General features: G+C 35.0%; 1 protein-coding gene across 2 annotated transcripts in view; it reads left to right on the top strand.

Annotated features, from left to right (window-relative positions):
* The window catches only part of AEBP2 (AE binding protein 2), a 49,536-nt gene extending 24,812 nt beyond the window's left edge, over positions 1-24,724 (top strand). Inside the window, exons 4-8 of one of the 2 annotated variants that reach the window (XM_054073142.1) lie at positions 5,063-5,249; positions 11,610-11,734; positions 15,374-15,441; positions 19,320-19,433; positions 21,039-24,724. In XM_054073142.1, coding sequence (XP_053929117.1) covers positions 5,063-5,249; positions 11,610-11,734; positions 15,374-15,441; positions 19,320-19,433; positions 21,039-21,069 — 525 coding nt within the window. In that variant the 3' untranslated portion in view covers positions 21,070-24,724. Of the gene's footprint in view, positions 1-5,062; positions 5,250-11,609; positions 11,735-15,373; positions 15,442-19,319; positions 19,434-19,691; positions 19,759-21,038 lie in introns of those variants that run through there. The other variant, XM_054073136.1, reaches the window with a different exon arrangement.
* The last annotated feature ends 434 nt before the right edge of the window (positions 24,725-25,158 follow it).

Genomic DNA, 25,158 nt, shown 5'->3' with positions numbered 1-25,158 from the left:
GTAAATGAGCTCTTGTGCTTTCATATTAAAAGGTCTTTGAGTTTACCTGCTTATAGAATCATTAAGGTTGGAAAAGACATCTAAGATCAAGTCTAGCCATCAGCCTAATGCCATCATGCCTACTAAACCATGTCCCAAAGTGCCATGTCTACGTGTTTGGGTTTGTTTTTTTCTTTTTAATACCTCCAGATATGGTGATGCTACCACTTGCCTGGGCATCTTGTTCCACTGCCTGAGCACTCTTTCAGTAAAGCATGTTTTTCTAATATCTAGTCTAAACATCCCTTGGTACAACTTGAGGCCACTTCCTTTTGTCATGTAGTTCATTTGTCACAGAAATTAACCCCCTTCTAAATTTCAAAGGTAAAATACCTCATATTTTAATAAGTTCCTCATTTTTTTCCAATTGTGTGGTTTGGTGTGCGGGGGGGCAATAATGTTGTGATACCTGTGTCACAGAAAAGGTAAATTTATCTATGAACACCTGTTTTTTTTATATCTGACTCACCTGCTGAACTAAGTTAAAAAAAAAAAAAACCAAAATGCCTAGATTTGTGGGCAGAATTTAGGACCTCAGTTACCCTTTAGTTATCGTATTGCTCTCCTGTTTATTCCCTCCGTTTTTTAAGTTTTTAATACCGAAGACCTTGGGTTTCATGTCGAAAGCATAGATGGATTTTTTGCTTGTGTTTATGAGATGATCATCACTAAGTTTTTTACTGATAAAGTATCTTTTCCTAGGGCACCCACCAATCCCTTCACCAAAAGGAAAGGGTCCATTAAATGAGACAGCATTGCAGCTAGTTCTCAGTCTGTAGTCAAAAACTAATTCTGCAAAGCAGTATGCTTTTCCAATCTTGCTTTTGGTCAGCATTGTTTCCGAGATTGGGTTTACTTGTCAAGAGGAACAAAAAGCCAAACTGATCTTACAGGACATGTTTCTGGTTGAGAACTTACTGGCCGCCTTTGGGCCAAAGTTGTGCTGCTCCTCTTAATACCTGAAGTTCATTGCTCTTGTGCTGTTGGAATTTTTCTCTTTCCTTATTGTAGTCTGATTTTAGCTATCCTTTCATCTTTTTGTCATTGTAGACATTAATTTAACGTAGGTATTCTCAGCATGTGATTGATTCTCTGAAGGCTTTTAGTGTGTTCATGTTTGCGTATGATTTTACAATCAGACTAGAGAGAAAAACCTAAACGTTCTTTTTTAGTTCTGTTACTATGTGATTTTTGCAGCTTTTCACAAACTGGTAGAATGTTGTGGAGTATCATCAATGTATAGTGGTGGTCCTGTGGAGGATTCAGCAACCTAAAAACTTTCAGATTTTGAGAACGTGTAGACAGGTGGTTCTAGAGGAATAATCTGAGTTTACGTGATGCCAGTAACAATCTTTGGCAAGCTGAGACAAAGTAATGAAGAAATTCTATCTTCTTTGCCTTACACGTGACTGTTACAAATAATAAGCATTTGAATAGTTAACGTGCTGTGACAATTTGCATATTCCAGCATGGTTTCTTGTACTCAAAAGACCTCCCAAAACTTTATTTGAAGTACTGCTCAACTTGCTTTGTTTCTGTACAAGACATTTCAAAGTTACATAGTAGAAAGAAATACTTGTGAACTCTTCAAATATGGTCTAGGTGACCAAATAGGAGATGTTAGGCACAGTGAAAGGACAAATGGTGGAATGAGCACAGACCGGTGGGGAGACTATGCAAAATAATTACATATAGCCATCTTCTGTAAATATAAGACTGCGGGTGGGTATGCTACCAACTGCTTTCACATACTGATTGCAATGTATATGCCCTTAATGTTTAAGGTCGGTCATGCAAAATTTGCTTGTGTAGGGTGAATGCTTTCAATAATAGTGAATGACAGCACATTATTTGAGGCTTTCATCCTTTGTTTAAAAGGAGGAAAGTAATAATAAAAATGAAATTTTGTGTTCATTCTACTGTTTGTAACTTCCAGAAGTCATGAAGAGGTGACTATATTTGGTGTGCCTCCCAGTAGGGCAAGAAGTTGAAATCTAGAAAGGGTAGCCAAGGAGCTTCAGCTCTCACTCGGAACATTTGTTATGCTCTTTGCAGAATATTTTTTGTCCCTTAGAGCACCACAGATGCAGAGAGAAAATGTGTAGGCATTCTACCTGAACGCTTAGATGTTGAGACAATAAAAAGGTTTATTCAGATGTCTAAAAAATTGCAATTGAATATTCTAAAAAGGAGATATGATTATTTTGAAATAAGAAAAAAATCTGTATTGCTAGCTACTTTTATATCCTGTTTGTAAAAATCACTGCCCATTAATAATGGTGGGTATGGGTACGCTGGAGAAATTAAACTTCTTATGTGTTGACTTATTTTCTCTTGAAGTAACATATCCACCAATCCGGACCCAATCTATCGGGTTAAATTTGAAATTCAAAGCAAAATTTTGAGATTGAAGTTTTTTTGGGAAAATAAAGAGATTGGTTTAAAGTTGTGCATAGTAGTTGAGTTTGATTTATTAGAAGTCCTCTAGATCTGTATAATTATCTGGTGGGAAGCTGATTTGATGTGACTTACCGTCCAGAGATCCTGTGAAGTGACAGCCTGAACTGCTCCTTTATCTTTGGAGAGAAGAGACTTTACCCATTAGTAACGGATTGCTGGATATATTATTTTAGAGAAAAAAAAAAAAAGAAAAAAGGTAAGATTTTTCTTCTCTTCTACTGTTTTCTGTCTAATACAAAAGCATTCAGTTGTCATCTTTGATGTATCAGCTGTTGATTACTTGATGACGTAATGAGGTAGTTTGTCATGTGTATATATATATATACACTATCTGAATGTAATGACATCTGCAAATATTTCACACTCTAGCTGCAGACTATAAGTAGGCTTTCTGGAAAAAGATAATCTCTAGTTACAAATTGCCTGTATTGAAGAGCTAAGGATGCTGGTTTGCAACTTTGAAAAGTAAAATTTGGGCAGAGCAAGAAAAGTAAGTGGTAGCTTCTGTAGATAATCTATAGAATATCTGTGATTGATGTCTTTGCACAGAACCTTCCAACCCAAACCATTCTGCGATTCTATAGATGTAAGTTCCAATCTTCATTATTAATTTTAAGTAATAAATACTGCATTGAGGTTGTTGTGGTTTAAATGAGATCAGGATCTTGAGTGTTTTGAATTTTGTAGATGTGCTGGGATTTCTTGCATTCTAAGGGACTGTGAAATAAGTCTACAATATTGCTATTCTTTGAACATGGGAAATTATAGGGCAAGGTAAAAAAGCATAGGTAGGTTTTTGGTAAAAATCTTCACAGTTCTTAAGGTACTTATTAATAAGGAGACAGGAACAAATACATTGTCAAGGATCCTCGAGCTTTTTGTCAGAGAATTGTATATTTATAGTCAGGTCAGTACTTAGAAAATTTTCCCTAATTTTCTCCTAAGTCTTTTTTTTGCTTAAAAAAAAAAAAAAGGACAAATGTGAAAAATGTCCTCTTGTTTCTTTTCTGTTTTACTGTCTTGGAATATATATACATATTTTTTTGTCCAATCATAAGTATTAAGTCCTTGGGATAACACAGGTTTTTGTTTTCATGGACACAGTATTGTTTTATAACGATTGTGGAAAGCCATTTGCTAGGTCTGAGGTAGGAATAGGCTTTTCAGCTCTGTACCCACGAGTGGAAAAAACAGTTTTTTAGGGACAAAACATGTTGAGTGGTGTTACGCTGCTGTTTTCTTGTCTTTCAATCAAATGTGCAGTCTTGCAGATTACCCTAAGAGCTTGCAAAATTCAGCCTTAGTCTTCAGAGAATACTTGGCACTATGTATATAATTATAGCATTACTTATTCTTGAACTCCTATTGGAGCCGCTTTATCAGTTTTCTGTGAAGTGCTAGAGAAGAGAGGTACAGATGAAAGAGCTGAGAAAGAAGTGAAGGAGTGGGAGGAGCACAACAGATGTGGAAGGAGGAGAACTTTTGAATAGTTTGAGTGGTAGTAGGTTTTTTGCTACTGGCTGATCAACTCATTTGCCCTACTACTGTTCTCTGGATCAGAAGAAAAATCAATCATGTGGATGCACAATGTATTTCAGCCAAATGATAGAATGGTATATCTTAAAATCACTTTTCTATTACCCCTGTAAGCTCGGAGCACAAGAGAAAAGGTTTGTGCCTCCTTTCTGAACAGCATAATTTAAGTACTCATTTTGCAAATGGGATGATTATAACCCAAATACTTGAAGCCACCGAAAATTATTTTATCCCAACTAGCTAGTTTCATGTATCTTGCAGTTTGTGTTTCTGCTCAGTTATTGTTCAATTATTCCTTATTTTTCCATTTCAGAAAAGGAGGCTATTTTCTTCAAGTATTTTCTTATATACCTTTTAGAGGAATACTAACATTCCAAAATAAATGTTATATATCATTGTTAATACAGCTTTCAAGTTATTGAAGTCAAAATTTTAGACAGAACTTTAAGATAACTGTTTACTGACTTCGTATAGCATTTACAAAAAGTGTTAAGCTATTTCAGATTTTAAAAAATATGTCCTTGCCCACGTTTTTTAAGTTCTTCCCTGTTACAAGAAAGGAGGACATTGAGAATGTTACTGTTAACAAATGCAGAAGATCGGAGAACTGTTGAGAAATACAGAATAACAGTGTGGTATTTTGAAATGCAAGGGGTTGTTGCTCTGTGAAGAGGAAAGTTCTTCAGAAACATTTATTTTCTGTGGAAAGAGTTTGTCAGTGCATTGTTTGAAACCAATTAAGAATGATTTTATGTTATATGATATTACAGAATATAATGTAGCATAGCAAAAAATTGTTATACCATGGAACAATTATTGAGAGTTATGAAGTTCAGCTGGAAATGTATTTCAGATTGTTTCTGGTTTTCTTTTCAAGAATTGCGTGGTCATTGAGTATTTGTTTTCCTTTTAGTGTGTTGGAGGTTGAGCCAGAAAAGTCAACCTAAAAGATCTATCAAACTCCTGTGAAAGAGTGCAATTTAGCATGCTGATGCAGTTGTTCTGTTTTTTTTTTATTTCTCATTAGTGTGTAGTTGGTGGGTGCAATGCCAGCTTTGCATCTCAGGGAGGACTTGCCCGACATGTGCCCACACACTTCAGCCAGCAGAACTCTTCAAAAGTTGCCAGCCAGCCAAAGGCCAAAGAGGAATCTCCATCTAAAGCTGGAATGAATAAAAGAAGAAAGCTGAAGAACAAGAGACGACGATCATTACGTAAGTATTTCCTGAAGTATAAGTTCTTCAAAGTTTTGTCTTAGATAGGCAGTTCCTCTTCAGTGTGGTTGTTTCTCTGCCGATGTGGGTCTGGTAGAGTTGATCTTCATCTTTATAGTGCTGGCATCTCTTGTGATGGGAGGAAAACAATTCCAGATATTGCTTGTGTGGGGTTTTTTTTTTGTTTGTTTGTTTTTTTTGTTTTGTTTTGTTTAAGGTAAAGCATTTATGTGTTCAGTAGAAAAAATTGCTTTTCTGTGGCAGCAGTTTGAGTTCACAATTTAAGATTCTTTTCATTTCGGAATCTTTTTGTTTACAACTGTATTACTGTTGGAAAATTGTATGTTCAGTGATGATGAGATATGAAGTTCAGTACTGCAGATTCATATATACTGGAGATCAAAGCATGTTATGTAAGCTGTCTTTCAGGCGGTTCATTTCATTAGCTTAATGACAGTTTGATGAGTGTAACTTAGTAAGTGTGTGGGTGATATTAAGCTGGGAGGAAATGTTGATCTGCTTGTGGGTAGGGAGGCTCGAACGAGGGATCTGAACAGGCTGGACGGATGGGCTAAGATGAATGGGAGGAGATATAACAAGGCCAAGTGCCAAGTACTACACCTGGGACGACACAAGCCCATGCAGTGGTACAGACTTCAGGAAGAGTGGCTGGAAAGTGGCCTGGCAAAGAAGGACCTGGGGGTGTTGGTTGACAGCCAACTGAATATGAGCCAGCAGTGTGCCCAGGTAGCCAGGAAAGCCTTGGACTCTATCAGAAACAGCATGGCCAACAAGACCAGAGAAGTAATTCTGCCCCCATACTTGTCATTGGTGAGGCCACACCTTGAATACTGTGTTCAGGTTTGGGGCCTTCACCATAAGAAAAACATTAGTGTCCTGGAGCGTGTCCAGAGAAGAGCAAAAAAACTGGTGAAGGGGCTGGAGAATGAGCCTTGTGAGGAGCAGCTGAGGGAGCTGGCGTTGTTTAGCCTGGAGAAGAGGAGGCTGAGGGGAGACCTTATTACTGCGTACAACTACTTGAAAGGAGGTTGTAGTGAGGTGGGTGTTGATCTCTTATCTCAAGTGATAGGCAATAAGACGAGAGGGAATGTCCTCGAGTTGTGTCAGGGAAAGTTTAGAGTAGACGTTAGGAAATGTTTCTTCACCAAAAGGGATATCGGGCACTGGCACAGGCTGTCCAGGGAGGTGATTGAGTCTCCTTCCCTGGAGGTATTTAAAAGATGGGTAGATGAAGTACTTAGTGTTATGATTTGGTAATGGACAGGTACAGTTGGACTCAAGGGTCTTTTCCAACCTAGTGATTCTATGATTCTCAGTCATGATATAACTTCAGGCAGATTTGACCTGCTATGTTTTTTTAATCATCCTCCACACGGTTGATGTTCTTTAATTCTGTATGAACCAATGTGCTAAGTGTGGTTTATCTTTTAACTTGAGACTTGTTCCCTCTAGCAGGTAATAATCACTCGGTTCCTTTTCTACTCCATTTTGATCCAGTTGTTTGATTCCCGAGTTGTCTAGCATTAGACTAATAACCATGTCAAATGTATTTAGAGATTCTAATGTCCATAAATGATTAGGAAAGGTTAGGGCAATTGTGGGAATTTAACTTTGTTTTATAATTGCTTTGGATGCAACTCTTTAATACTGAACGGGTCATTTAGTAATTTTAAACTGTTATTGTGACAGTTCCATTTTAGAGTAGAGACATGTAAAAACCCATTTAGATTTTTTTTTTTCCCTGCTTGTGTGTCAGCGGCTGAACATAAAACTTCTGTTAATTTTTACCTGTGGTGTAAAGTCAGCCTTCCAGTATTGGAGAAGAATGCAAGATACCTTTGTTATGAACCACCGGACCTGTTCTGCCTCATATTCTCCAAAGAGAGCTCTGTTCATAAGCAGGCAATTACTTCAGTCCTGTCTTCTGTCTGGTGGTAGGATTTTAGTGATTGTGTCTTGGGAGATCTTATGCTACTTTGCTGGGTCAGCAAAGTATTATTTTTCCAGAACTTTTCTGTGGCAGAACACTTGACTATATTGATCTTTCTGTTCCTGCGAAGAAATACAATTATTCATTATTCAAATAGTAGTGCAACAGTGTATGCGCATGCTAGTTGTCTTGCATGATTACTCTATCATGATGGTGATTACTCTTATCTTGGTACCTCACCTGTGTTTTAAGCAACTGAAATTTATTGAGCAGTGGTCATATTTCTGTCTTCAAATTGTCAATGTCAAGAATTCCTCTAATTTTGACACTGATTCAACATTCAGAGAAGGCAGAAAGTTATTTGTTCTTTTCAAAATTTGATTTTCAAAGAGCTTTCTCTTTCACTTCTAACAATCTGTGTAAGTGAGAAGGTTCAAGAAGGGAAGGCTGCTTGATTAAGGGTTATGTGGTCACTTTGCGGTATCATTTGAATTCATCTTAACTGTAACGATGGAGAGACTTGAAGTAGTTGCAGGTTTCTAAAGGGTTATCTGGATTTGTTGACTCTGTTATTTAAACAAAATATAGGTGTTTTAATCTGATCACTTCAAAATTTTCACTTACAGAGATTCCCATGTTGCATATTAGCTTGCTTCTCCATATTGATTTTGTTAGGTGGTGAATTTAATGCACCTTGATTCAGTTCCCCCCCAATATATTCAGAAGTAATTTTTCAAGTTGGCGTTTCATTAGTAACTGGTGGACGTTATTGACTTACAAGTTTTAATCAGTGCTTCATATTTAAAACCTGAAATTATCTGCTGAAGATGTTCTAGTCATAATAAGAATTTACTGCAGATTTCTTGAATGAACCTATGGCAAAAAATGTAAGTAGTACATGTGGGAATGTTAAAGACCATCTGGTAGTACTTGAATGGTCTGTTGTCTTGATCAAGTGTTGTACAGGAAAAAAATGACAGCTGCTTGAACAAGTTTTTTATCTTCCTGCTTCCTGAGACAAATGCAGTGTTGGCTGTAGAATTTTGTCTTAAGGCAGAAATAGTCTCTTGAGTTGGTAACTGACTACTGTAGTGTATTTCTCTGGAGGGTGTGTGACCCAGAAACCAAGTTGATGGCATTTTCCAACAATGCTAAGTATTGGTACCTTTTCTTTAAAACATCGAGTGGATTGTTGTTATTTAGGTGAACCTCACAAAGGGCTGATAAAATTTTGCTTCTGTTTCTTAGCTTAGTTTACTTTTTACTTAGCTTCTTAGTTTAACTTTTAGTCAAGGAATGAAGTCTGTACTTTTGTATATTTTGTCTGTACGAGAAGAATGGGGGAGGGCAAGGACCCCAGTAACCAGATAACAGCATAAAGTATATTCAATATAGAATATATGAAGCCAGGAACATAGATCTATGTTTAGATATTTTAAAGGTGTCCAAAAGGAGACATGTTGGACTTATGTACCAGATTATCTGCAAGTGAGGTTAGAAGAAGTTATTGTGAATGGGTATAAAGTAGCATGCAGATAGTGTACAATCTGTTTAAAACTCACACAAATAATACTTTGATGAAAAATCAGTTTTGCATCACAAAAAAATTTTTCTCCTGAAAAAATATTGTCAACATGTTCTCTCTACCTCTTTGTGATTTGATTAGACCCTGGCTTTTTGCAAGATATGAATAAATATTAAATTGGCAATTGATTGCTAATACTTGCTGCTATTAAACCATCCTTATGTATAAATTCTTGATAGTTTAAATACAGCAAATCAGTAAATTTGATAGTTTAAATACAGGAAATTGGTGAATTTGCTTCTTCTGTCGTCTGTATCTGAAATTTAACACCTTTTTGAGAGACGTTAATGTATAAACAAAAAAACTTTGCTGTGGCTTTATATGTGATGAGAACATGGTCTTCTAGTTTAGACTATAAATAGAATTCTTACTGTTACTTCATTTTTTTTCTTCCTAACATCTTGCAGTTCTTGAACTGTTTCACTTTTTTTTTCATGTCTGTAAACAGTATGTGTTCTTTTAAGTTTGGAAATCAGTACTTTTATGGTGAAAGCATGTTTTACTATAGACACCCTTACAATTGATTATATTAGTGGTGCTATAGAGACCATCGTGATTTGTCATAGGAATTTTCGTGTTGCCGAATAATTCAGGATTACAGTCATTAGGTTGCTTTCTCTTCTGGATAATCTTATACACAACAGCTCCACATAGACCATCATTTAGAGATATAGAGCCAAACGTATTGAAATGCGTATCACAAAAATTCGTCATAGTATTGCTATTCTGAAGCTACCAAAAATTTTTGCAGAAATGTATATGATTACATTTACCATACTGTCACTTGTTTTTGCAGTAGCAAAGATGGCACTATGGTTATTAATGAGCATGATAATTGAGTTCACTGAAGAAATGTGAGATAAAGAAATCTACTGTTTGTGTGATTTATAGTAAGGCTGTGTTAGTTACTTTATACTTCAAATTTCATTTGAGGGTAGAAGATACAGCATTAACACACAGTAAGGAGTAAATAAAACTATTCATAGGCCTTTGACAAGTTGTGCCCTTTCTCTTCTGCATCTCTTGAATATTATTCAGTGGTAAATCCTGGAGAAATTTATTTCTCCTTTCCTTCCTCCTTCATATTTGTTTATAAAATATTGTTATGCTTGCATCACTGACCACCTGCAGCATGAACTGCTGTTCTACAATACCACTTGCAGCAAGAAAACATTTAAGTGACATGATAGTGCAATTGTCAGTATCCAACCAAGAGTAAGGACAGAATATAAAATACAGATGAATGCTTAAGTAAAGTTAGTCCAAGGGTGTAGCAAATACTAGCTTCAAGTGGAATTTGTAGTTTATTTTGAAATAATGGGTAGATAATCTTGGTGAAAATGAACGTGTAAGTTTTTTTTTAAATGAAGGCAACAGAAATTGGAGTAATTGTTTCTGCAGATTACAGCATAATACATAGTCAATAATGTAATATTAACTCCCATTCTTATTTTTCATTTGTTTTGTACAGAGAATTAATGCTGTTTGATAATGCTAAAAATTTAAATGCTTTCATACTTTATTTGCTCATGTAATTTTACTACTGTTCTATATAGTATGGGTTTTAAAACTTGTATTGCTTGCAGCATGCAAATTTATGCCCAGTAGCGGTTGTTTTTTACTTCCAGTATTTTTAGCGTAGAATTGATAGACTCTTTGTACTCCAAATCAGATTCACTCATTTTTTACAGTTCAGGAAACACTTAACTATAAAAATTCTTCTCTAAAAGTAAAATGACTTTATTATTGCCTGCTGGTTTTAGACTGCTTGTAAAATATCATAGAATCATAGACTCACTGGGTTGGAAAAGACCTCTGAGATCGAGTCCAACCATATCAGATGGATGTTTATTGCACTTTACTCATGGTAAGTTGAAGTGTAGTACATAATGCAGTTGGTGCTTCTTGGCTAGAAAATTATCCGTTTACTAATAAAGAACATGCAGTGGCAATTTGTACTTAGGAATGTGGCTAGCAGTGTGAAGTTTTTCACTTTGTCTATTCAGCATTATTACTCGTTGGCAATCAAATTTTTCTGAGTTAGTGTTTTCTTTGTGTTCATAATAATTCTTACTTAATGCTTTGCTTTGTGTTACACTGCAGTACCAAGCAGTTTTATTTTCAATGCCATTGTTAAGATAGTTGCAGTGTTGACTGGAAATAGCTGGCATTTGTAGCAATTATAAATTACATCAGAGTAATTTGTTTTTAATGAAGTTAAGAAATAAGATATAAGTAAAATTCAGTTTTTAAGATTTTATGTATTATGTGTTTTGAAATACTTTACGACTGTTTTTTTAAAAAAGCTACAGCAGTAAATATAGTGCTGTCAGGGTGTTGCCAGTTAGGTTCCCCTAAACGTCACAACCTAATTGGAGTGGTTTTGCATTAAATTAGAACTCACAGTTATTAATGAGTTCTGGGTTTAGTTTCTTTGTACAGGGAATTCTTTTTTTAAAAAAGGTGATTGCAATGGATGTTCCCAGAGGTGCTCTGCAGAATTAATGAGTTCTTAATTTCCAAGATTAAGAATGAATGCATTCACTTGAAACTTCAAAAGACTGAGCAAGTGTAATTTAGTTGGTCAAAATAGCTGCTTCCAGCTACAAGGAGTATGTTTTGACCAAACTTAGATGAATCCTGCCCGCTTTGGAGTCATTTCTTCCTCTCACTTAAATGAACATTTGCAGCTCTTTGACAAGGTGGTGCTGCTGCTGTAATGATAAATGATTTACTAATGACAATTCAGACTTGTTTACATGCTTGAATATGTTTGAATGCTTTCATTGTGTTGAATGCTAAGGATCTCTCTCTTTTCTTCTAGCAAGACCTCATGACTTCTTTGATGCGCAAACACTGGATGCTATTAGACATCGAGCCATTTGCTTTAACCTCTCAGCACATATAGAAAGTTTAGGAAAAGGCCACAGTGTTGTATTTCATAGTACTGTAAGTACATGTATGATGTTTTCTTTTTGTTTACCTATGTGTCTGAAAAGTCTAATACTTCAGAAAGATTTCTGGTTTTCTACTACTTCTTGAAGACATTTAGCCAGAAATTAGTAATAGTAGGTATTTTATATTGATTTGTCCAATTCTATTAATAAGTTAACTTTTTAAAAGTAATGTTAGTTGTTGTTCCAGCTCGCAAATTGAATAGCCTGCAACATGTCTTGTCTGAGATGCTTGGGGAAATATCTAACAGCCAGTAAGTGTTGCAGAAAAACTTGGTTATATCTTCTAAATAAGAATGCAGTTTAGGTGGCATTTCCATAGTAATGAGTGACTGCTAATTTATGACAAAGAATATTTTGTGGGTATCTGTATAGTTGAATATTTAAAGATACTGATCTGAAATGTGTTTACATTTTCTCGGTTTACAAGGTATAATCCTGAATAAATGTGTGGTTGTCCTACTTTTTTAGCTTTTCTTTTAATAAACTTACCACCCAAATGTCAGTGAATTGGTAGGAGGCTGCAAGTACCAATGAGGGAACTAGCATTTAGTCCTGGTTCCACATCCTGTTAATTTCACTTGTGTTTGGGTAGAATAGACAGTAGTAATTTAGACAAGTTCAAAATAGGGAGGGTAAAGTACTGAATTGATCTGTAGGGATCAGAAATTCAAAAAGCTATATAATCTCAGGTTTTTCTTAACCAGGTAGGGAGATACAGGCACATAAGAGGTAGAAACTCAGCTGAAGAAAATAATTAAGAGATGGGACAAAATGAAGGTGGATGTGCTTTGTAAATTGCCAGGCTGTTATAAGATGAACTGTGGTCCAAGGAAGGAATGCTGATTGCTGTATCTTCGGCTATGGCTGAACCTTAACTCGTGATTCAAACTATTGAACTGTCAGTTTCTTTCCATAAATAAAAGATGATTTTATATGCATGAAACGTATTTCGCCTATTCTACAAGACTGATGATTGTTATAAATATCTGTGGCCTGTATTAGAAATATTTCCCAAATGATTATTCTTGAACTTTATGTGCGTTGAGCACCAGCTGCAAGTGGAGATTTGCTGGTGGCTTAGCTGTTCCTGTATTTAAATCTCATTCTAGTTTTCCTAGCCAACATAGATTTTACAGTGCTGTGAGAAAAGCAAATTCTCTTCCAATTCACAACTTGCTTTAATCTGAAAGGTTATCCAGACAGACTACTTGGTTGTGGAAGCTCACCTCTGGCTATTGGAATGATTCATAAGGAGATGGAATTAGAGAGAGGAATGTGCTCTGAAACTGCTTTGTATTAAGCTGAAGGAAGTGTGGAAAATCCTTTTAGCTTATCCGTGCATGCGTCACTCGATGGTAGTGGGTTGATTAGATCTGAAATTGCTTAGACCTCAGTTGAGGGAGAGATTGTACCAGTGGGAGAACTTTTCTAAGAGATTCCAGCCCTGTGCTGCACACTGCAACCCTATTTTAGCAACTGTGCTGCTTCAATTGTGTGGGCTTGTGCTGGACGTCAGCTATATTGATGAGACAGCCTGAAATCTGCTTTAAAATGAGAAGGTAGAATAGAAGCATTCTTCTGAATGTACACTGTTACACTGAGGTAATGGTCGTGTGGCCAGCAGGTCAAGGTTGGTGATTATCTCCTTCTTCTTTGTTCTCTTGAGACTCCACCTGGAGTGTTGTGTCCAGTTCTGGTATGGAAAGGGTTCAGAGGAGGGCCATGAAAATGATCTAGGGCTGGAGTACTTCTGCTGTGAGGACGGGCTGATAGAGTTGGTGTGGTTCAGCCTGGAGAAGGCTTCAGGGAGACATTATAGCAGCCTTTGAGTACCTGAAGGACGCCTAAAATAAAGCTGGGGAAAGACTTTCACAAGGGCATGTAGTATGGGATGTGGGTGAATGGCTTTAAGTTGGAGGGAGAAATTTAAATTGGAAATTTAGATCAGACATCAGAAGAAATTCTACACAATGAGGGTGGTGAGGCACTGACACAGGTTCCCCAGGGAAGTTGTGGGTACCCCCTCCCTGGAAGAGTTCAAGGGCAGGTTGGATGGGGCCTTGAGCAGCCTGGTCTAGTGGGATGTGTCCCTGCTCACGGCAGGGGGGCTGGAACTGGATGATCTTTAAGGTCCCTTCCAACCCAAACCGTTCTACGCTTCTGTGACTTACAAGGTTAGGACATAGAGTTTGAATGGTGCCTGACTAAATAGCGTAATACGCTTTGTGTGGTCCTCATTCAGATGAACTAAAAATGTGTAATTATCAGGGACATGAATTAGAAAGATGAAAAACATGAAGATAAAATCATCTTCCTGTCTGACAACTGACACGAATTGTGTAGGTTTATCTCATTTATGCAGTGTAAAAGTACTGTCAACACAGCGCAGTATTCTACAGGATCGATATGCCAGTGAAAAATTACTAATGTGAAGAATTTTGAAGCAGTGTCTGTAGATACCTTTCATCTCCTATGAAAAGACATTCATATTATTTTTAGTTTTTTTTTTTAAAAAACATCGTTTTCTTTTTAGATAGAGAAAGCTGTAGAATGCAGTCACCAATAAAGCGTTGTTGAAGACATGTATTTGCCACCTTAGAGTCCACGTTTGACTTCATTATGAATTTTTTTCCTGCTTATTTTTTTTAATTGGAGTCACATTTGTGGTACTTAAGTGCTCTGAATTGTCAGATGGCAAAAGTCAGGCACTTCTATTTGACCTAAAAGACAGATATTACACTGATTTTAAAAAATGTATTGTTACCTTATCCTCTGCCCTCTCCCTACTCAGCTTTTTGAAATGGCTAGTATTAATTCTCTAGAATAATTGAATAATGAACTGTTCTTCACTGCTTTTTAGCTTTTTTTAGATATTTCTGTTCAGCCATCACATGTATTGATACTAGTTACAGGTGTTTTGACATCTTAAAAGTTTGAAATATATAGTAAGTGAATAAAATAAAGGTGTATGTTAAATTATAGGGTGACATTTTTTCTTTTTCCAGAAGAGGTCAGCAGAACTCAGTTTCTGATTTGAGCCGGCTTTGATGCACCTTTCCTTTGCAGAGATAAATTGAAATTAAATTTACCTTTTGTTTCTGGGATATTGCATGAAATGTATAGAATAAAGTAACATTTTTTTCCGAATAAAGCAGTATTAAGCATACATCTGCTTGCTGAATTACATTTTTAAATGAAAAGCTTTAAATGGACTTTGTTCTTTATAGAAAAACATTTAAGTCTTCATTATTATTGCAGACATGCTAGATGTCTTCCATTTCAGTTGTAATTTTTGCTGGCATGACTGTAAAGCTCTAATTACTAATGTCAAAGTAGCAAGTTTTTTCAGTTGCTTTATGGCAAAATTTTTGCAGTTTTATATTGTCTGCATCATAGCTGTATTTCTGACTGTAGCCTGCCTAGGATATGGTAAAACTTTCATTGCACCAATTGTGATAAAAGTGGATATTTTTTACTATACCTTTTCTAAAAATTTCTTCAGATTTGACGGTTTCAAAATATCATAGAATTGTAGAATAACAGAATGCTTTGGCTTGGAAGGGACTTTCTCTAATATTCTATAGATGTCTTGTGGAATAACATGTATTATGATTTATATAATTATTATCAGGTAATAGCTAAAAGAAAAGAAGATTCTGGAAAAATAAAACTCTTGCTTCACTGGACACCAGAGGACATGTGAGTATATTGCTAGTGATACGATACAGGACTTAAATGGGGAAGGATTTGCAATGGGATGTATGAACTGTCACTAAATTGTGTTATGTCTTTCAATATTTGAATGAAAGTTCATATTTTTAAAAGTACTTTTTAAAAACTAATTTGGAACTTTAAAAAACTAAAGCAATGCTTTAATTGATTTTTACCTTAGCTTTCAAGTCTTGAGACTGATTCCAGTGGGGGTAAATTCAGAGCTTTTATTTTTGATGCATTTTGTCACTATGGATATTAATAGAAAGGTCCTCTTACTTTATTGAATGGGCAGTTCAGCTTGGTTTTGCTAGCCATATGCATAAGGAAATTTATCACTGGGACAACATTGTGTATTTTTCAATACCCAGAAGTATATTGGGATCATGATGAATCAGTGGGTAAACTAATCATCAGTGTAACAGTAGTACTACAAGAATCTTTGCCTAGGTGCCACGATTTAACAGTATCGTAAGCACAGATTGCCCTTTAAGGTATCCACCTCATATTGCTGTTGCTTTGGATTCTCCCACTGAAGCTTGGAATACCCTTCCAGTATGTGTGACTTTTGGGGTTTTTTTTCTTAGATTTTCAAAGTTCTTCTTTGTTCCAAATGTGTAACCTTGTGTGTAATGCAGGCCAAAGGTGGTGTCCTCGGGTAGGCTTGGGACATATGAAGTAGTAAGCATACTTTAGAAATAATATATCTACTTTGAAATAGCAGAGATCTCATCTCTCGTATGACACAGAAAATAATTTTTATGTAAATATTTGGATCTTAATTTTATGGATAAGTAGAATAAAATTTTGATTTCCACCACACTTTAGGGACAGTGGTAGGCAAAGTAGTTTTAGGAGAAGCAGTAGCTGTATGCACAATGTTTTCCACAATTTTTAAGGTGATTATTTTTCCCTTTAAAGGTAAGACTAATCATAACGAAATTTATTTCTTGGATCCATATGCCTGCATACTGATTCCACAGACCTGCATGCAGTTGAGGTTACTGGGTCATTTAGTTCACATTAAGGTGGAGTTTACTGAGAAATTAGTTCACACAAAGATTAATAGTTGCATAATTAGGTAGGACATGCAGGTCTAGAGGCCTTTTCTTAAAAGGAACTCAGTCTTGCATGGGTATCTCTAAATTGGTAGAATTCCTTAGATAAAGATGTCTGTGCTTCAGATGAAATAGTCCACGCAATCAGTATCTAAAACAAGGGGAACTTCTAGATTTGGTGCTGGTTTTAAGTGATTGAGTGAGTCCTCTATATTTGCAGAGGACTAAGGCTCCTGATAAGATATCTGCGAGATGTTTGGTATTTTGGTGCAGTTTTAATGTGTCCGTAGCTTTTTTTCCTCATTGTAGTATTTTTAGCCTGCGAGTTTTAATTCAATTTGAGAGAGAACAAATCAAAAATTCTAGTAATAAGTGTACTTTTTTGCTTCCATTTAGAACAGCTAGTATTATTATATGTAACAGCATTCTGAAATTATTCTTACTGAAAATTTACGCATAAGGGTAGTTAATTGCATTTTAAGATGAAAAGAATTTAGCAATGGGAACATGGAAAGCAGAAAAGGGACTTATTTTTTGTTATTTAATATAGAATTGAATGAGTTCTTTGCTAATGCAGGTGAACACAATATTAGAATATTTGTATTGGAGAAGACTAAGTTATTCAGTAATGTTAAAACATCCCTGATAGAATGTAGACTTGATTGGTCAAGTCAAAGGAATGACATGTTGGTATTTCTTGTGTATTGGTTGGGTTAGGTAGAGGATCTTCTTCCTATGATGAACGATGTAGTTTTGAATTATTCCATAGATTCAACTTCATCTTGATTATTACAGTTGATAATAGCAAATCCAAGACGTCATGGCTCATGTCATCCATCTGTCTTAAACAGTGAATATTCTTATACTTTAGAAAAGTTGAATGTGGTCATGATGATTACTTTCCATTGTGCTAACCATTCAGATGGACTTTGTAATAATGTTTTTACTTTCTGTGCTCTGAGTCATCTTGAGACACTGTTAAACTGCTCCAGGTTATCTGTATGTTAAGTAGGAAAGGAAAGTATGTTTTCAGGAAAAAAGGAAAATACTAGTCTTTAACCCATTTCCTGTGCAAGAGGGAAATAATTTTTTGAACTTGTTTTTGGAAGAGGAATTTTTTCTTTGTGCCAGTACTTCTTAGCTTGCCAAGTTGTTGTCTTTTTTTTATATCTCAGTCTTTGCATGTGAGAAGATTTCTTACTTGCCGTTTGTATCATTTTGCATCTTCAGTACATAGCCTTGACTAAAGATGTCCTCCAAGTATTTGTCAAAAAAAAAATTTTGACTTTCTCTGAAAAAGTCTTATGACCTTTTTTTCACCTTTCGTGATCCATGTTAAATCTTTGTACATATAGGAATTGCCTCCATACATGGTACCTTCTTCCCTGCTCCAACTCCTCTTCGTTTTTTGATATCCTTCTATCTTCATCCTTTCATCTGAAAAGTGAAAAGTATCATTGGAGAAACTCCTTTTCCTAGTGGGATAGAAGTTTTCAGTTTCATTTTACTTTTTGTGTGGCTTACCTGAAAAATTGAATATGAGTTACAGCTAACTTTTGTTGCTAAAAAAAAGAGATTCAGTTTAATAATTTGCAAAAACCTGTAAAATTGTGTGGCTTTGGTCCTATAAAACTGTTTCATTTACATAGTCTTAAATGTTCCTTTTCTCAGTTGGCAACTTGTCTGGTCAGGTGCAATTTGAAGTAATACAATCAATTCAAAACTTGTTTCAAAATGTTAGGATTCTTATTTACAAACTTAAGCTTTTTTCCATGGTGTGTAATTAATCTTTGACTCCTAGGTCATGTTAAAAAAAAACCACCACAGGTGACTGTGAGCTGAAAATAATTTCAGAGGGTTGTTGGTCTTTTTTTTGCTTTTGGAGGGGTTATTCCCCTCTCACCATACCTCTGGTGTGGAAGCAAGATGAATCTCATTTATTCTGCAAAGACTTGGTCAGTTCTAACTTTTGGAAGGAGGCAGGAAAGCAGGTTTTTAGTAAAACATTGTTTTACCTGATAACCTCAGCAGGGCCTTAAAAACCCAGTGTGCATTTAGTAAAAGAAGCAATAATGCAATATCCCTGAAGTAAGTAAGCATGTTTAGTTTCCAAGAATTCAAGTAGAAAACATAGATTAGTTGTGTATGTTATCTCCAGCCCTCTTCCGCAAGTTTCACTGCAACTGGCACTGAAGCAACAATTCCCTTTAATCTGTAAAAACTAAGTTTTACTCCATCTCAGAATGAGAACTGTTGCATAGCCAAAATATTTTGTGTTGATTGCCTGGATTTCCTCAGAAGATAATCGAACTATTAACTTCAGCAAAGTTTGAACATTTTGACATTGAAAGCTTTGAACTTGGAGCAAGCAAATTTGCGTAACTTGATGCTCATTGCCTGCCGTGTATTCTGGCCTTTACTTACTTTTATGACAGCATCAAAGAATTTTATGCCCAGGAAAATAAAGTATTTTCAAAGATCCATTTTTTTTTTTCCTTCTACTCATTTTCACATTAAATTGTTAAAAAGGAGAAAGTGGTGCTGTTATTGTTATGTTTGGATTAGTATTCTTCTGGAATTATCTAAATTTTGTTTAGGATCATTTTCACACTGAGGACTTGAAAAGCTTTGAAGTTTAATGTGTAAAGATTGACTGTCTTCTCCTCACTCCAGTGAAGATACTCTTTAACAGTGAAATGTGAAGATTTCTTTAAAAAACTTCATGTGTACTAATTTACCGCATAATTTTATGGTAAGAAAAACAGTTGATCTTTTTTGAATATTTTTATTTTATTTATTTATTCATAGTCTGCCTGATGTGTGGGTAAATGAAAGTGAGCGACATCAGTTAAAAACTAAAGTAGTTCATTTATCAAAACTACCAAAAGATACCGCCTTGCTTCTGGACCCAAACATATACAGGTAACTTAATTTTGAAACTTCCTTTACTTTAAATAGTCTTAAGCCTCACTTAACGTTTTGACGTTTGAAAATCAGCATTGCTAATGCGTTATACACTAGACTAGGGAGTCTTGATCCTTTCAGCATCTAGGAGTTAAGTTCTGAGGTGTTAAATTGTTTCAGAATTACTTAACTTCTTGAACTGAACTCTAGTTACTGAGAAACGGGGAATATGTGTATTTACCAAGTGTATTTTACTTTTTTGTGCTTGGTGTACAGAAATTCTAGTAAAGGAGGTACATACAGTGGAATCCTGAAAGATCACTTCTGTTAAGATCACATACTGGTTTGTATACCAATTTTTTTAAAGTCCAAATTTATCTTTACATATTTTATATTCAGCTGTAATACATTCAGTATTACCTTGAAATCTGTACTTGAATACAAGTACTGTTACTTTTCAATACAAGATTCTTTAGAGGGGGATGGAAAGGGACAGTACATGTTACTTGTCTACAAGCTGCATTCACATTTGTGGTTTTAGGACTTCAGATTGGCTTCTAATCCATTTTGTTTCTAATAATTTCCTGATTTCCCCCCCTTATTATTGTGCTCACATAATTGTCAATATCCACAGTTCTGCGTGTGTACAGTTTTTAAAGGTAATCTGAAATGCTTACTTCACTGTTAAGTTTTTGAGCATCCAGAGATACGTATTTATGGGCTTATATTACAAATTCATAAGGATTGGGGCGGGGAGGGGAAGTTTTTTCTGCTGTAAGTGTTCCTATGTTTCTTCTTTAAAATCCAGCGACCTAGTGTCTAAAGGAGTAGCAGAAACGCTAACATGGGGTCCTGATACGTGATAAGCTTTTCAGTTCACCTTTAATATTCAGTGTACTTGACTAATCAAATTAATGATAACTTGGTTTACAATATGAAAATAAATCATCATACTATATCTGCTGTTTGTAAATGGAAGTAGTTAAAATACTTACTTCAATTGGATTACTTATGCTAACAGTAAATTATAAATATGTTATGAGAAAATTCGATTGTGTGTTTTAAATTTGCTTAACATGATGACTGTTTTATAATTAGTTTAGGGGTTAATCAACTTTATATTGATTGCCTTTGCAGAACTTGATAGATTAGTTTGATTTGGAAAAGAGAAAAGAACTTTTTAAAATAAAAATGTGGTGTTCTTTGGGATTAAGTCCTTACAGAAAAAACGACCGACCGTTTCTACCTCTCCCAAATAAAATTAAGATACCGTCACTTAACTAGATTTTCAGCAGTATAGATCAATTTGTGACTAAAACCAGTTTGGGGACCAGCTATGGGAAATCAAAGAAATGCAAAGTTTGGGCCTTCACCTTTAAGAGAAAAAAAGTGGTTAAGGGAATTTCAGTGACAGCTATTAGTGTCATGCTAAAACAATGACTCCAATAGATGGTTTGAAATAATTATCTGAAATTCTGAAATGTGTGCTAATAGAATGGCTTCAATTTTAGTCAAATTAAGTAAAAGTAGATTTTATATAGTCATGGTTTCATAGTATACTCTAACTGACCCAAATTTACATCTTTCGGTCTTTATGTAAAACTATACTGTCTTCTTTCACAGAACAATGCCCCAGAAGAGGTTGAAGAGGTAAAAACCAAGCAAGCGGGGACACCTGCAGTCTTAGTCACTGACAATGGATTTAGAAATAAAGTTGCACATTAGTCAAATCCCATCCTTTTTTTTTTTTCTTAGATAAATATTTATGCTTAGTGTAAACATTCTGTGAATGAAGTTGATGCTTCCGTGGAATATATTAATATATTACTGTATATCCACATTTTCATGGAATGGTACAGTGGGAGACTGAGCAAACACTCTTCTGGCAACTTAGTGGAACAACTAAAAAGGCTTTGCATGCTTGCTTCTTTAAGCTGCTTTTTTCTTTAGTGAATACAGTAGTTTATATTCGATGAAAAGAAAAAGTAACCATCACCATTTACTCACAATTCCTGGGAGAACTGTTAACAAGCTATTAGGCTTCTTGTCAAGGTTAACTAAATATAGCACATGCCAGACAATAAAACAGCTACCAAGGGATTATCCTGTTGCCCTTTGAGTATGGTGGATAGTAATCATTTGTCATTTGTAATCTCGTGTACTTTTGCAGATCCCTAAAATATGTTGGATTATAATGTTTAAACAAATGTTGATGGAATGCTTGTCTTTTCCAGTCAACTATGAATACATATAGTACGGTTTAAAGATGTTAAGAGTGTTGCAGTATGTCTGACCCCCTTTACAGGAGTAGTATAGTACATTAATGCGATCTGCTTTTATGTGATCTGTATCAATGGATGGTTTTTGAAAAACCTCTACTTAAGCAGTTAGTGTTATTGGTGTTTTATTTCACTGTTTTGACCCTTTAGGATCCCCATTTACTTGTAAAGTATACTTTTTTTATTTGGCCTCATGTTTTCTAGATGTAAAGAAAATGGTATTTTTTAAAAAAATAATCTAGAAATTCAATCCTTTATGCACCAAAGTTGGCTTTGAAAAGGAAAGTAAAATCATTTTCTTGCTTAATAAGCAAGAAGCCATGGATTTTTTTAACTGACAAATAGAGATGTGTCTAACCTGTTAGTCTTTGTATGGAGACAAAAATGCATATAGATAATAGGACATTGCTTGTAAATATTTCAGCAGATTTGTAATATATTTTTATATTATGAAATGTACTGTAGATGTTTTTCTAGAGGCATGAAAGTTAAAATGTATATATTACGGTAGAAATAATATTGAAGGATATTGTAATTCACTAGTGCTGCCAGAAGAATTGTTTAAAAAAGCACCTTCCTTAACAATAAAAAGAAGTCTTCTTTTGCATACCTAAGGGACTATATACTACTGTTAATATCTGTTGTAAGAACAAAAATACATTGAACATCCTTCCCAGAAATCTTAGAGGGATGAATAGTACCCATAATTAATTCATGGCGCTCCTTTCTAATAGTGAACATGAAATCAGTTTTTTCCTTACTATTGGAAGGAACTAATATGTAAAATTTGTATGGATATATGCAGTCAAACTGCAGAGTTAGTCCTCCTTATTGGGGAGGAATTTACTACAGTGAAACTAAAAACCAGCAGTTTTTACACTAAATTTTTATTGAATAGAATAAAACTTAAAGTAACCCTTTGGTTGCAGAAGTAAGCATATCCTAAAGAATGCATTCTGCATTGGTACTGACACGAGAGTCTTGCTTAGCTCCAGTGGGTTAAAAATGTTACATATATACACAGAAAAGAAAAATCTTATCAGACAAAATGAAGTGCAGATTAAAAGCACTGCTAATATAAGATGTTCTGGAATGGTTGTTTAATAAGGGTATTATTCATAAAATCTGTAGTGATGTGACTTTATTTTTGAAAAAATGCAGTGGTTTTTTTTTTTCTTTGCTTGAGCACTTCACCTACTGCTTTTTCTGTACCTATAAAGTAATCCATAATCTTTGTTTCTTTTTTGAATTTGTTATAAAATTGCCAAATAGAAGTGTTTCAGATATAGTTTGTATTTGTATTTTTTTAATTTTATTGCTTCATGAGTTTCTTGTAAGTCATTTATAATTGACAGATGATTGTAGACCTTGCCTGAGTATTTTTTCTAATAAAACAAAGCAAACAAACCTAATTAGCTTCGAAATTGTAAAATTTCAATGGTGTTTTCAAGGATAAATATAAAAATGTCACTATCTTTTTATTTCCTCTGTAAGTAGTAAAAGACATATACCCTTTCAAAATGGGGAATTCATGGATTCAATCATGTACTGCTCATGTAGTCTATAACTTTTCCTGGGTTTGATGAAAGTATTATCTGATGTTCTTGTGGTACAGTTTCTGCCTTGGAAGGAAAAATATCGGTTTAAGTTAAATAAAACCTGAACAAATGGATACATTGGAATTAAACTTTCCATAGTAGTCAGAAGGTAGGTGGACTTCTGGCTTGTTTTTACCTTGAAGTTTTATCGAAGTAAATTGCTAAAACTGTTTGAAAGGTATTTGTATTCCACAAATTATTTAATTTCTTGGTGGTGTCTTATGTTTCAAATCACAGTCATGTCTCTCTAAAGGTCTGCTTCAGTTTTTGCGTGTGTCAATGGATGAATTTCAGTTTTATTAGAGTATGAGATACATTGAACTGACACAAGTGTGCTGGGAGGCATGGATCACTTCGTTCTGAAACAAAATCTTACTGTTCTAATTGTTATTCTTAAAAAGAGTTAATGAAACAATTGGCCCTTCCCCTTTTGGGTAGATTCACATGCATTCTTTCATGATTTAATGCAGAAATTTCCCACTGTCTTTCTCAAGTACATTTTTTTTTTTTTTTTAACTAGATTTATCCAAATACGTAGAGAATGCATTCCCTCCCAGCTGGAGTCTTTATTGTATTTGTAGAGAAGTGCCACCAGGACAAACCTGTAGCTATTTTCCCCTAAGCTGCAGCCCGTTTCCAGGCTGTTATAATGAATAATTATATAAAATCATGAATTTGTACTCTTTTGCTTATAGATTTTGTATTATCTTTTACACATTACAGAAGGTGAGCAAAAGAAAGTTGCTAATTTTACAGTTAAATTATGGCAAAATACCACGGAGTGTGTATTCCACGAGGAGAGGTTGAAGGGGGCTGGACAGGTTCAGCCTGGAAAAGGAAAGGATTTGGGGGAACCTAACAGCATTCTTCCAGTACCTAATGAGTTACCAAGAAGGTGTAGCCAAGCTAATTTAAAACTGCACATAGCAGAAAGGATGAATGTCAGTGGTCATAAATTGAAATGTGAGGGGTATTTTTTTCACTATGAGGATAGTCAAGCTTTTGGAACAGATTACTTACAGAGATGCCAGAAATCATTTCTTAACAGTTTTTGAGATCTAAGTAAAGGCCTGAGCAACTCAGTCTGAATTCAGTGGTGTTAGTATTGCATTAAGCAGGAGGTTGAACCAGATGCTCTATTTTAGATTTTCAGTGTGGCTTGTGAATTGATTATCTTCAGAAACCAGTATTATTTAGTACTCCAGTCAGAAATTGATGATATTTCATCACATAATGCTTTCTCGCCTTGACGTTTTAAACTTGAATGTGAACATATCATAAGCGGTTGTCTTGCCGCATTAATGTATGGCATGTACATGTAATGTACAACAAAAATAAAAATGACCTCATCTGGAAAGATGGCTTTTAAAAAAACAGCTGAATCTATGGTTTCTTTCAGTCATTTTCTGTAAGCTGTTAAGTAGACATTCTGTGGCTGGCTCCTATGTGCGCATTGTTCTGAAAGCAAAATAAACATTTTGATTCCTAAAACAAGATACTGTAAAACAAAACATTCTAGCAGCTGAAGATGGGTTTAACATCACATGGGTTTTCTTAGTCAATTAAAGAAACTCTTGGATCTTTTAGTTACCTTGGTGTTTACTTATTCCAAGCAAAGAATACTCTATTTTTGATTTTTAATTAAATTATGTTGGTTCAGCTTTTAATAAAAATTTCTGAATTAATTACTTTTTGGGGAAAAGGCCCCATCTGCATTACTGGTTTGAGCAATGTGATGGAAAAAAATATTTTGAAACCAAGAATATCCATTTGGTCATGTCTTTTCAGTAAGGCCACTTTTTCTAAAATTCTCTGTGCTTGCAGTTATATAAACCCATTTGAGACTACAAGAACTAATACTCATAT

The sequence above is a fragment of the Cuculus canorus genome, chromosome 1 (assembly GCF_017976375.1).
Source record: "Cuculus canorus isolate bCucCan1 chromosome 1, bCucCan1.pri, whole genome shotgun sequence".
NCBI lineage: Eukaryota > Metazoa > Chordata > Aves > Cuculiformes > Cuculidae > Cuculus > Cuculus canorus.
The sequence above is the reverse complement of the archived record's forward strand: the minus strand, read 5'-3'. Positions and strand labels throughout refer to the sequence as shown.